This window comes from Oryza glaberrima, chromosome 4 (genome assembly GCF_000147395.1).
Source record: "Oryza glaberrima chromosome 4, OglaRS2, whole genome shotgun sequence".
In the NCBI taxonomy this organism is placed as follows: domain Eukaryota; kingdom Viridiplantae; phylum Streptophyta; class Magnoliopsida; order Poales; family Poaceae; genus Oryza; species Oryza glaberrima.
In genome coordinates this window covers 31,294,272-31,307,390 of record NC_068329.1, presented here as the reverse complement: position 1 = coordinate 31,307,390, position 13,119 = coordinate 31,294,272, and the positions used below count along the sequence as shown (strand labels likewise).

Below are 13,119 nucleotides of genomic sequence, written 5' to 3'. Positions count from 1 at the left end.
AAGGACAAATTAAAGTGAAAATGGTTAACGTACATCGACAATTATTGTAGAAGTTGAAAGCAGTGATATATTTCATATTATTTTATCTTGTTATTTTTTAAATTCTTTTGATGACATGCAAGAAATAAGCGACTATCCACTCAAGGAATGAAAACACTCTCCCCACCTAATAACGTGCTGATACGATATTAGCTGACATTTGTTCGCTATACAGTCAGTGGCTTGTTGTCTCCAAAGCAGCTGCTGTCTCTTTTTCACTCCTTCCTACTTATTGGATAATGATTGGTTACGTTGAGCCATGTTGTTGTTAAGGGCTAACTAGAACATGATGAAAGAACAAAAGCAAAGCAAATATTCTTGCGTGCAGAGTAGCTGCGCTCATGCATGTTGTTTGCTCAACTGATCGAATACAGCCTCGATATACGAACCTAGCTCAAGGAGCTGGATCATATTTGATACTACTAGAAATCAAAGGTGGTAGAGTGCTGACAGTTTTAAGTTTGGGATTTATCATTTATGTAGAGAAGATGCTTTTTGTCTCTGCATGCTTGCAAGGGTCAAATGTGTTAAGTTCTATTGTGTGTTTGTATGTAAGTTGCCGACAAACTGAAGGCGGGTCAAGCAGGCCGATGGTAAAAAAACGACAGGACAGCGACGCCACACCACACGACGACACGGCTTGGACGGGGATCCATCGGAGCAGCATAAACACAGAGACATACGCATATGCTCACGCTTTGGATGTTGCTGGAGCAGAGTACTACTACTCCACTCCATTTGTGCAGTGCAGGTGCAGAGCTAGTGGCCATGGCAGCGGCAGTTGCAGCATGATGTCTATGGATCTGCATGCTGGAAAGAAAAGAAAAGAAAAAAAAAAGGAGCAACACAAGCCTAGAAAGAGAGAGAGAGAGAGAGAGAGTGATGTTGGTTTTGGTGATTTTCGATTAAAAGGACAGGGCAGCTGGGCAGGGAGGGGGAGAGGGAGCATTGTTGCTGCATTGCAATTGCATTGCATTGCATTGGGGTCCGTAGAAAGAAAAGGCTGGCTGGCAAGGCATGGCATGGGGGGCTGGGAGATGCCCATGCTGGTGCTGGCTGCAGCAACCGCAAGCTGCCTATAGCAGCAGGAGGGAGGCACTTACTACAGTAACTAGTGTGATTTACTACTCCACTACCACTAGACACTATAGCGGCCGGCACGGCTGCAGATGAGATGAGGCATCAACATCAACCCGGATGCACGGTCCGCCTGTTGGAAAGGAAATAAAGAATAAAGACGACCAAACTTTTTTTTTTTAAAAAAAAGAAGCATGAGCTACATGAAGCTAGTAGTAACATACAGTACATATCTGGGACTGGGCTGTGGGTGTGGTTGCTGCATTTCTTCATACAAGAATACAATGCATGCTTCCGTAGTTCCGTTGATACTTTATGCGTCACTCACACGTCTGTGAGCCTCATCGTTTGTCCTATGGCTTATAAGCCAAAACTAAAATTTAAATTTTAAAACTTAATTTTGAATTTAAATTTGATTCTTTTTCAACATAGTTTTTTTTTAACTTTATCTTTTCAATCACTAAGAACATATATACAAGATTTTTATTCACATATCATTTTTTAATTACTAATAAACCGTTATGACTTATAATAAAACTAGACCAACCGATGAAGATCTGTCTTTATATCTCGAGTTAACAGTAGAGTTGGATATAGTGCTTTCTCACAGACACACAAAAAAAGCATACATAGATAAGACGCCGAGGCGGTTACGAGGGTATGGGGGTGTTTACAAAAACAGAAACTGAGTAGTCTCCTAACGGAGGGGAAAAGAAAGATAAGCTAGGCTATGTGCCTAATAGTCCCTCGAAGGATTGGCAATCGCCTCCACCCATCCACCAATTACCTTCCTTCTTGTACGATCTGTGTCACCACCATCGGCACATGTGACAGAACTAATCAGAATGACAATGGAGTCGAAACCCTTCCTATCATGCTTGTGCAGGAGACGCTGCGAGGTTTGCCAGCAATCTTGGATCATTGCGTGGTGGTTTGGCGAGAGATTAGCGAGTCCGAACAAGGATAGCAGGTTGCACCATCACTTGTCCAACGAAGACGCGGTGGACGATAATATGGTTCACGCTCAGAAGGGGCACATGGAGTGGCTGTCCATTCTCTTGTCGAGCAATCGATCGATTGGCCTCGTTGCAGCGCCAACCAAAGAAAAATCTTTCATTTGGTCAGCCTGCTGCTGCATCAAAAGGTTTTTGGCATAGGAGAATGAATGGAGCTAGGCCAAGGAAGAAGGTTTAATTTGTAGGTCGACTGATCGAGCTGAATATATATGCACCGCCGGTCCAGCGCCAAGCGAACTCATCTTAATTCGGTGTTGTGAACTCGATCCAATATCCGCGGGAATTGCGCGATCGGACTCGATAGTGAGCGCACCGGTGATGTCCTGAATAATCTACGTTGATGGCTGAACCGGCCGGGCTCCAGGGACACCATGCATGCATTTAACCAGTACACAAGAAAGAGGAAGTGCGAAGACGAATATAATCACGATCTAGTACTCCCGCCAGCACGGGCTGAAACCGATCGAGATGATCCAGCACATCCAAGATCATCGAGAAAGGGATAACCAACCGTGTCAAACGCCTTGGCATGCAATTAATATCCGACTTGAGGCGTAGTCGCAACTGCCAACGGCAGTGGATACCTGCATGCATATAGCTAGCGAAAGTACTCCCTTGATGAAGACGCTGTGGTTGGCCGCCACGATCACGTCGAGCCTCGGATTGCATATAGTATTACTCCTAGGCCTAGCCGGGATTTTCACTTCACTTGCTTCATGCATGCATGGGCTTTATGCTTCTCCTTTTTCCTTATTCTCCTTGCATTGGGGAAGTTTCCCTCTACTGTGCCTCACTGTTCCCAATAAGCTCCTCTTTCCTGCCTTTCACTTCCCATCCCAATATTCCCAATATATATATTCCATAGGTAGCCTACCTAGCTAGCTTGCATCAGAGGCTCTTCTTCCTCAGCCCTTTGAGATGAGAAAGGGATTAAAAACAAACGGCATACAAGCATGCATCCACCTTACTGATAATTGTTTACTAATTAACCCGCTCGATGTAGACTTCAGTGTTGTTGGCATCGAACGCATAATTATATATATGGCCAGGGAGCACGTACGAGAGATGCTGCCTGCCTCTCCTCTGCTGCTCTTAAAAGAAACAAAAGCATAACTCGATTGACCAACAATGCTATATACTTGTACTCCATAATTAAGCTTTTTTCAGGTTCAATCATGCATGCATGTCGCCATGCATCCTCAAACTAATTAACCGATTTCAAGAATATATATATCCTTCCCTCCAGCCGAGACGGACGTACGCTAGCTAACGTGCATCACCACGCAATCAGTGCATCCGAATCAGCTAATCTTAACCCTTGTCGTCATTAGCTAGTCAACAAGGATGAACAGAGACAGCCATCTCAGTGCAATAATAATAGGCAGCTCGTGTTCATAAAGGAGTACTCTCTCCGTCCAAAAAAAACCTAATTCTAAATTTAAATCTAGACATAATAGATTAGTTTTTTTAGGAGGGAGAAAGTACTAGCTAGTACTCTTTATCTGGAGTACTACTCCTACTGTAAAACTCTGAAGTTCAAGACGACGAGCGAGAGTGACGCGCGGAGATGGAGAAATAATTCCAGTCCAGTCCATGCATCTCGATCCCCATCATCACTCCATGTGGGGCTGGTCATGATCATATATGGCTTAGGCAAACAGATTTTAACTTTTTTTCTTCAAACTTCTAACTTTTTCGTCACATTAAAATTTTCTACACATTTAAACCTCTAACTTTTTCATCACATCGTTTTAATTTCTTCAAACTTCTAATTTTAGCGTAAAACTAAACACAGCCTAAGCTAGCATGGATGGGAAAAGAAAGATGCAATGCACTCGAATATAAACGCAATGCATGTGGCATGTTCTCATGCTCTAGCTGCCATGCCATGATCTATCGATGCTAGTTAGCTCCGGCCTCAGCTCCTTGCTCGATCTGGTCTCTTGTTTGATAGTACTACTCACTACTCACTATGCTTGTACCTGGTCAAGTGTGTTTGAGGCTTTGAGCTAGGCGTATCTGTCCTCAGGATCTCCTACTGAGACCTGAGGTCATGAACCTGCTTTTGCTGAGCTAACATATACTCCCTTCATTTCAAAATATTTGACACTGTTAATTTTTTAGCACATATTTGACCATTCGTCTTATTAAAAAAATTTGTGAAATATGTAAAACTATATGTGTACATGAAAGTATATTTAACAATGAATCAAATGATATGAAAAAAATAAATAATTACTTAATTTTTTTAATAAGACGAATGGTCAAACACATACTAAAAAGTTAACGGTGTCAAACATTTTGAATTGGAGGGAGTATATCCTTTCACTGATCTCTCACTCTCATCAATAGATCTTGCACCATGAACCCATACTCCATCATTATTATCGTTCTTGCACACGTGAGCTATTTTTGTTGGCACAATTAACTAATGTTCTCTATCAATCTGATTACTATTTTTTTGCCACCTTATCTACTACTACCTCCATCCTATATTAATTGTCGCTTTGAATTTTTGTTTGTAATGTTTGATCATTCGTCTTATTTAAAAAAAATTAGAATTATTTTTTTTGTGGCTTGCTTTATTATCAAAAGTATTTTAAGTATGACTTATCCTTTTTTATATTTACACTAATTTTTCAAATAAAATGAATGGTCAAATATTACAAGCAAAAAGTGAAAGCGAATTTATTATAGGACGGAGGTAGTATAACACATTAACTTGTGCACGAGGATCATAGCAAACACTTACTCCCTCCGTACCAATTTCTGGGATTCAAATTTTACGTACACCATAATATAAGGATTTCTGGGTTGATTCTCACTAATCCAATCATTTCAATGATTCCAAAGCTAATCAAATGTCTAGAAAGGAAATCTTACCAATTTAAAATACAAAAAGTAACAACTATAGTGACTAAAAGGGGATCTTTTGAGCTAACCTCATTATTTACTAAACAACCTAAAAATCCATATATTTTGTAACAAAGGGAGTAAAAATCTAAAAATCCATATATTTTAGACCGTCGGATCCGTGCCAAGATTCGTATAGGCCTCCTTTTCCTCTAGCTTCGGTGAGACGGCGACAACCCCGGTCAGTAAGGGTTTTGGGTTGTGGTCAGGGTGGGTAGGGGGAGGGAGGTTTCCCTGAGGTTTAGAGGAAAGGCAGTGGGCGGTGGACTCAGGTGGGTGGCGAGTCGGTGGTGGTGCCGCTGGAGTTGCAAGGATGGGGATGGTGAAGCCGCCAAGGCTTCCAACTCTCTAATGCTCTCTTCTCTTCTCTTCTTCCTCCTCTATGTGTTTGTGTGTGTCAATGGTGGAGAGGGTGCCCAAGTGCGAGCTGTTGTGTGGTGCGTGGCTGCTCTATACGTCAACCGTGCTAGGACGCCGCCTTCATCACAAGCAACTCGGGAAGCTGCCGTTGTTTATGTTCGGTTAGAGGTAGCTGGAGTTGAAAGAGAAGATGTGGAGAGAGGATCCCAATGCAAATTTTGTCCCGGATTATATTCTAGCGTGTAGCCAGAAGTCAATAGTGTCAATTTATCAAATCCCTTTGCGAAGTGGCATTTAGACAAAGCCCACTTTTTAACACTGGCGTTAATCCAAATTTCTCAAGGAGGGGGAGGGGAAGGAAAAGGATAAGATTGATGTGTGCTTGAATCGTAACACAAATCTAGCGGTCCAAAATTCATATGATGTGGGGTGTGATTCACTACTAGAAAAAGCATTTTTTTCCGACGTGGGGGTCTTTTTTTCGCAGGCGGACATGACCCTTGGAGCCAAATGACCGCCTACAAAAATATAAATCGGGGTGAAGTTTGTTGCGGACCACTTAAACGGCGTCTACGGAAATGATTTTCACAGACAGACCACTTAAGCAACGCTACGCACCTTATGTGGTCCGCCTGCAAAAACCATACCTACCCAAAAAGAAAATTTTAATCTTCCCTTATCTTCTCCTCCCACCCCTCCCCACCACTCGTTTCCTTTCAACTCTCTCTCTCTCCCTCAACACTTAACCTCAGCCCGTCCCCCTCCCTCCCCGCCGAAGGGGGAGCGACGACGGTGCGGGGCAGCGGCGGCTCCCCTCCCCCCTCCCTCGCAGATCTGGTCGGAGGAGGGAGGGGGGAGGCCGATGGGGGCGGCGGCGAGGCGTGTCCCGCGATTTTTTTTGTGTGCATTTATTGGATTTTCACAGGCGGGCTGTTACCCCGACTACTGTAGGTGGTTGTCCCCCACGTCTGGAAAAATTACTTTTGGCCACCTGAAAAATACTTTTTCTAGTAGTGATTTTCTGCCATATGTTGTGTAGACAATCTCCTTATATATTTATTTTGTGTGGGTGTTGTGGGCCTTTGGGGGCTACTCGATCGACGATCATTGGAAGCAACAGTAGATCGCACGCCAATTGATAGACTTGGCTAATATAATGCCTCTAAGTACATTCTCAATCGATCGACCAGCAACATGCATGAACGATAACCCCAAGTCAGAAATGCAAGTACATGTCTTTGCTCAAATCTGAGACTACCTATTTAATTAGTCATCAATCTAAGGATCGTTTGGGAAATATACCATTGAAAGTAATTAGGGGGTTATTCGATCGCAAGAACACGGACGACTTCGTTCATGGCAGGGATGGAAAAAAAATCGAGAACCGCAGACCGAACCGAGCCGACTGGACTGGCGGTTTCTTCGGTCTTGAGCTTCGGCGTCACTTTTTAGGAAAAAGTATACCGAAGGTCCCTCAACTTGTCATCGAGTTACAAAATCGTTCCCCAACCGCAAAACCAGATATCCGGCATCTCTTAACTAATCAAAACCGATCACAATAGGTCATTTGGTGGTTTTGACCCCGGTTTTATTCTACATGGCGGCTGAGTCAGCGTGGGACCCTTGTGAGCCCCACATATGCTGCAACTCCCTCCGTTTCAGGTTATAAGACTTTCTAGCATTGCCCACATTCATATAGATGTTAATGTATATGTGCCTAGATTCATTATCATATATATGGATATGGACAATGCTAGAAAATTTTATAATATGAAACGGAGGAAGTAGCAATGAATGATGGGCTTGGCATATCTAGGCTCTCGGCTCTCGTGCAGCAGCCGCCCTCCTCCTCTCCCGCCTCGCCCCGGAGGCCTCCTACCCAGCCGCCGGCCGGCTTGCCCAGAGGAGAGGGGAGGAGAGGAAAGAAGAGAAGAGAGAGAAAGGAGAAGGAAGGGGGAGATGACATGGCACCCGACATGTGGGGCCCACGTGGGTCTCACGCTGACTCAGGCGCCACGTAGGATAAAATCGGGTTTAAAACCACTAAAGAATCTATTGAGACCGATTTTGATTAGTTAAAGAACGCTCGATATTTAGTCTTATGGTTGGAGGACAATTTTGTAACTCGGTGTACTTTTTCCCAGTTTTTATATCGGTTTTTGATCGCCTCTTGGCTGCGTGTGCTGGGCCGGTGCTATTTCGCTGGGCCGTAAGCAGACCGAATTAACGTTGCCGTCGTGAGCAAAACATTCTAATATTAAATTAGTATAGTATAATATACTTCCTTCGTAGTAGTATCAGAATAAAACAACGTAGAATAGGAGTACAAAATAACCTTTGGACTCGGAGAAATGGATCATATCATATCATGATTCGTGAGGGGTGCGTACTGTTGTCTCCATTGGACAGGCCCGCAGGGTACATATATATGATTGAGAAAAAAACAGAGGAAAAGGCACATCCACTTATGCTACTACTGTTGTCTCTCTCTACTGAATGATATATATACAGTAGTACTGTATTCACATGTGAATGAACAAATCTCATGCGTGTGATGTGATGAAACGTACAAGCAAGCACCAGCTGTAGCACGCGCGTACCGTTTGCTTCTCAGATGGATCGTCCAGGCAAGAAGACTAGAGTACTAGCATATATGTCAGGTTGGTTTTCTCATCCATGCCAATAATCAATTAATTAATTAGAGCGAAAACTGCAAAGCCAGAAAAGTGAAGAGCAGCGCAGAAATGACACTAGGCCAAGATCGGGTGGAGGCGCTGCAGATAAGGCGATTGTTGTGGTACGTGCACACAGGTAGCTTCCTGAAGATGATTAATCGAGCTTAATTAATTAGCAAGAGGAGAAATACTTTGGATGGATGAAAGAAAGAAAGGAGATGGAAACCTGGTGGAGCAGAAGGTGATGGTGTAGTCGGCGTTGGAGCAGGTGAAGATGCTGGTGGGATCGTCGTAGGCGTAGCTGTAGGCGGTGGGGCAGGCGGCCTTGAACTTCTTGGAGTAGAAGGTGGGCTGGCACGTCGACGGGTTGCCGTACATCCCCCTGCAGCAGTACTGGTCGGTGTCGAAGACGTCGCAGGCGCTCCGGCACGCCACCGTCCTCCCGTTCACCTTCTTCGACAGCTCCGACGGGCAGCTGTCCCGCAGGTCTCCGTCGCACCCGGCCACCGAGCAGTTGCCCTCCCCGTTGAGAGGGCGCACCACCATGGGGAGGTTGAAGCCGTCCACGAGGCTGACGTCGTAGAAGTCCTTGGTGGCGAGGGTGAACTCGGCGAGCGTGGCCGGGGTGGCGCCGGAGCCGCCGCACTTGAGCTCCGACCCGCAGGACCCCGTGGCGCAGGAGCCGTTGCCCGCCTGGTCGAAGTCGCACTCCGTCCGACCCCAGATGCGCCCCGACCACCCCACCGGCGCCGTGAACACCATCGATTGCCCCGGCTTCAGCGCGAACCCTCCGCCGCCGAAGCTCTCGCCGGGCGTCACCGCCGGCCAGACCATCGTCTTGCACTGGTTGATGATGGTGAACACGCGGGCCGACTCACAACGCCTCACAAAGCAGCAGCATAGGAGGGCCACAGCCAACCACACAACACCACCTCTTGCCATTCTTACTTTATTAGGTACCAATTGGATCGATCGATCGATCAAATTACAGCTCCTAGCTTGATTGTACGTAGGATCGGAGCATGCATCAACACCTGTCTGTATGTGATTGTATATATAACCTGCCAGAATGAAGAAGATTGATTGAGGCATGCAACAAGGAATACGTGCGACAACACATTAGGCATGGCCATAGCAGCAAGCAAGCAAGCAACCATGCAAATCATCTTGCTTGCAGTGCAGGAGAGGCCTGGAACCCCTCGCTCTTCCCTCCATTCGCGGTTAACTCATCGCATATTTGGACATCCGTACATTCCAGCCGGAGTTGAAGCTGAATGACAACTTTAAGTGGTGTTTGGATCATGGACTAAACCTATCACATAGGATGTTTGGACGTTAATTTGTAATATTAAACATAGACTAATTATAAAACTAATTGCATAAATTAGAGCTAATCCGTGGGATAAATTTTTTAAGCCTAATTAATCTATAATTAGCACATGTTTACTGTAGCATCACATAAGCTAATCATGAATCAATTAGGCTCAATAGATTCGTCTCGCGAATTAGTCCAGGGTTATGCAATGAGTTTTATCATTAATCTACATTTAATACTTCTAATTAGTGTCTCAATATCCGATGTGATAGGAACTAAAATTAGTCGCTGTGATCCAAACACTACCTTAGTTTGCTGACAAAACTTTCTAGAGACGGCTAGTAAATTGGGCCATCAGACTAGCAAGTGGGCTGTAAATTTATGGGTGTTATTTTGGGGCGTAGAGAGAAAACAAAAGTCTACTTTGAGTCCCTCAATTATATGCACAATTTGATTCGTTAGCATCTATCTATTAACTTATCTATTATATTATTAAAGGAATAGAAAAAGGAGCCTCCACGTTCGCTCTCATGGCCTAGAAATTCTCACATTAATCGGAGAAAAAGAAAAAACAGAGTCCATATAGAAATACAATTTAGAAATAGCTGAAATTCGGAATTAAAAAATAAGGAATATTAGAAGAGGAGACTAGAGTCCATATAGAAATACAATTTAGAAATAGCTGAAATTCGGAATTAAAAAATAAGGAATATTAGAAGAGTAGACTAGAGTCCATATAGAAATACAATTAGGAAATAACTGAAATTCGAAATTGAAAATAAGGAATATTAGAAGTAGAGTATAGAGTCCATATAGAAATACAATTTAGAAATAGCTGAAATTCGGAATTAAAAAATAAGGAATATTAGAAGAGGAGACTAGAGTCCATATAGAAATACAATTAGGAAATAATTGAAATTTGGAATTAAAAAATAAGGAATATTAGAAGTAGAGTATATAGTCCATATAGAAATACAATTAGGAAATAACTGAAATTCGGAATTAAAAATAAGGAATATTAGAAGTAGAGTATAGAGTCCATATAGAAATACAATTAGGAAATAACTGAAATTCGGAATTAAAAATAAGGAATATTAGAAGCAGAGTATAGAGTCCATATAGAAATACAATTAGGAAATAACTGAAATTCAGAATTAAAAATAAGGAATATTAGAAGTAGAGTATAGGGTCCATATAGAAATACAATTAGGAAATAATAGAAATTTAGAATTAAAAATAAAGAATATTAGAAGTAGAGTATAGAGTCCATATAGAAATATAATTAAGAAAAAAAAAATTTAGAATTAAAAATTAGGAAATATTAGAAGTAGAGTATAGAGTCCATATAGGAATTTAAAACTAACTAAAATTTGGAATAAACATAATAAAAATAAAAGTAGACTTTAGAGTCCGTATAAAAATACAATTTACAAATAACTAAAATTCAAAATTAAGAAAAACATGGGAAGAAGAGTTTAAAGTCAATATAGGAATACAATTTAGAAGTAACTAAAATTTGAAAATTAAAAATTAAAGAATATTGAAAGATGGGTTTAGAGTCCACATAGAAATACAATTAGAAATAATAAAAATTCAGAAATAAAAATAAATAGTATTGGAAGAAGAGCAAAGAGTCTATATGGAAATATAATTTATAGAAAATTCGGAATTAAAAAAATATATTAAAAGACGAGTCTAGAGTCCATATAGGAATATATATAATTTACAAATAACTAAAATTTGATATTAAAAATAATTAATAACTAACACGTATATGAAATATAATATGAACATTACATATTAGTAGTTTTGTAAAGTTATTGTATAATTTAAAATTATATAATGAGAAAATATATATGCTATTATATGAGAGAAAATATAATGATGCTAGCCGCGCAATCTGTGCGGGCCACCATGCTAGTTAAAGTAATAAAAAAGGAAAAAAATACACCGAAGGTCCCTCAACTTGCCATCGAGTTACAAAATCGTCCTCCAACCACAAAACCGGATACAACGCATCCCCCAACTTACAAAACTAGTGCAAATTAGATCCCTCAGCTGTTTTAACACCGATTTTGTCTGACATGATGCCTGAGTCAGCATGGGACCCACATGAGCCCCACATGTCAGCATGCCACGTCAGCGGCCGGCCGCTCCGTTCTTCTCCTTTCGTCCCTTCTCTCTCTCCCACTCTTCTCTCTGGACTGGGCAAGCCGACAGGTGGTGGGGAGGTCGTCGCCGGAGCGAGGAGGTCCGACGGCCGGCCGCGACGCGGCGGCAGAGACATGGGAGAAGGGGAGGCCAGCGGCAGGGCGAGGCAGCGTTGGCGGGCGAGCGCCTCCTCGAGCTCCCCGGCGTGCGCGGACGCGGAAATCATCGTGTTCCAGGAGACGACGTTCTTCTTCACGGGCATCCTCCTGAAGCTCCCGACCCAGCGCAAGGTCCCCGATTTGCGCGCACTCCGAGAACGCCGCGGCGGCGGCGACGGCGTACGCCGCTATCATCCGCCATGGCCGTACAAGAAACGATGTCCAGGCCGGCCGGCGGGGAACCCATCGAAGAGCGCCCACGCGGAGGCGAGCTCGACGTACGCGAGGTAGAGCTCGACGAGCCCATCGCGGACGGCTAGGAGGTGGTCGAGGCCGAGCTTGGCCGCTTGTGCGTGCACGGCCGGTGCGGCCTCGCCGTGGTCGGCGACCAAGGCCTTGATAAGGGCCCTGAGGCAAAGCGGCGGCAGTGGCGCTCCGGCGAGCTCCTCGCCTGCGCCCTTCTGCGAGCTGCGGTGGTCGGCCTTGAAGAGGATGGCGAGGAGGTGGTCGCCCGCCGCCGCCCCGCCGGCTTCGTGCGCCGTCGTCCCACTCTGCCTGGCTGCTCCGCCGCCCTCGCCCCATTCCCTATTGATTGACTTGGTTAGTGGTATGACATGATTATTTGGCCTAATGAACATGTTTGTTATGAGACGGCATTAGCTGTACCAGATTAACTTCTTGTAATTTTTTTGCCTAATTGTGATTTGCCAGTAGAATGACACTGATTTTCTATGGCCTCTTAGTTGGATGAGATGAGAAGAGATGAGTATGATGAGATGGCATTTGCAGCACGAGATTAATTTCTTGCCTGTTTCTGCTGGAGCCTTGATGCCAAAATTGCAAGTTTTGATTCCCGATTTAATGGCTGCGATGGCCGCAGATAAATCCCAGCTGGTGGATCCCTCGATGCGTCTCGATCGAGTTCCGGGGGGCAGCAGCAATGTCCGGCGCCGCCAACGCGACCTCGCCGGCGGCGGCTGCCGCGGTGGACGCGGCACGAGACGCTGGTGTTGCTCCCCTGTGCCCCCGCCGCAGCCGCCCTTCCCTTCTCCCGTTTCGCCGCCGCCTCATCGCCGGTCGGCCGTCGGACCTCCATGCCCCGGCGACCTCCTCCCCAGCCCCCACCGCTGGCCGTCCAAAGCCCCAGAGAGGAGTGAGAGAGGGGAGGAAGAGGAAGGGAGAGAAGAGGGCAAATAGAGAAGAGGTTGACGGGGCATCCTGACATATGGGGCCCACGTGGGTCCCATGCTGATTCAGTTGCCACGTAGGACAAAATTAGGATAAAAACTGCCGAGTAACCTATTATGATATGTTTTGATTAGTTAAGAGACGTCGGATATCTGGTTTTGCTGTTTGAAGAAGTTTTTTAACTCGATGATAAGTTCAGGGACCTTCGGTGCACTTTTTCCAATAAA

General features: G+C 44.3%; 1 protein-coding gene across 1 annotated transcript; it reads right to left on the bottom strand.

The window, feature by feature from the left end:
• Positions 1-7,754: 7,754 nt before the first annotated feature.
• Positions 7,755-9,172, bottom strand: LOC127771095 (pathogenesis-related thaumatin-like protein 3.5). Its single transcript, XM_052296919.1, has 2 exons — positions 8,307-9,172; positions 7,755-8,224 (listed from the first exon to the last, which is right to left on the bottom strand). Exons 1-2 carry the CDS (start codon positions 9,170-9,172, stop codon positions 8,104-8,106), a joined length of 987 nt encoding a protein of 328 aa, XP_052152879.1. The 3' UTR covers positions 7,755-8,103.
• Between the last annotated feature and the right edge of the window lie 3,947 nt (positions 9,173-13,119).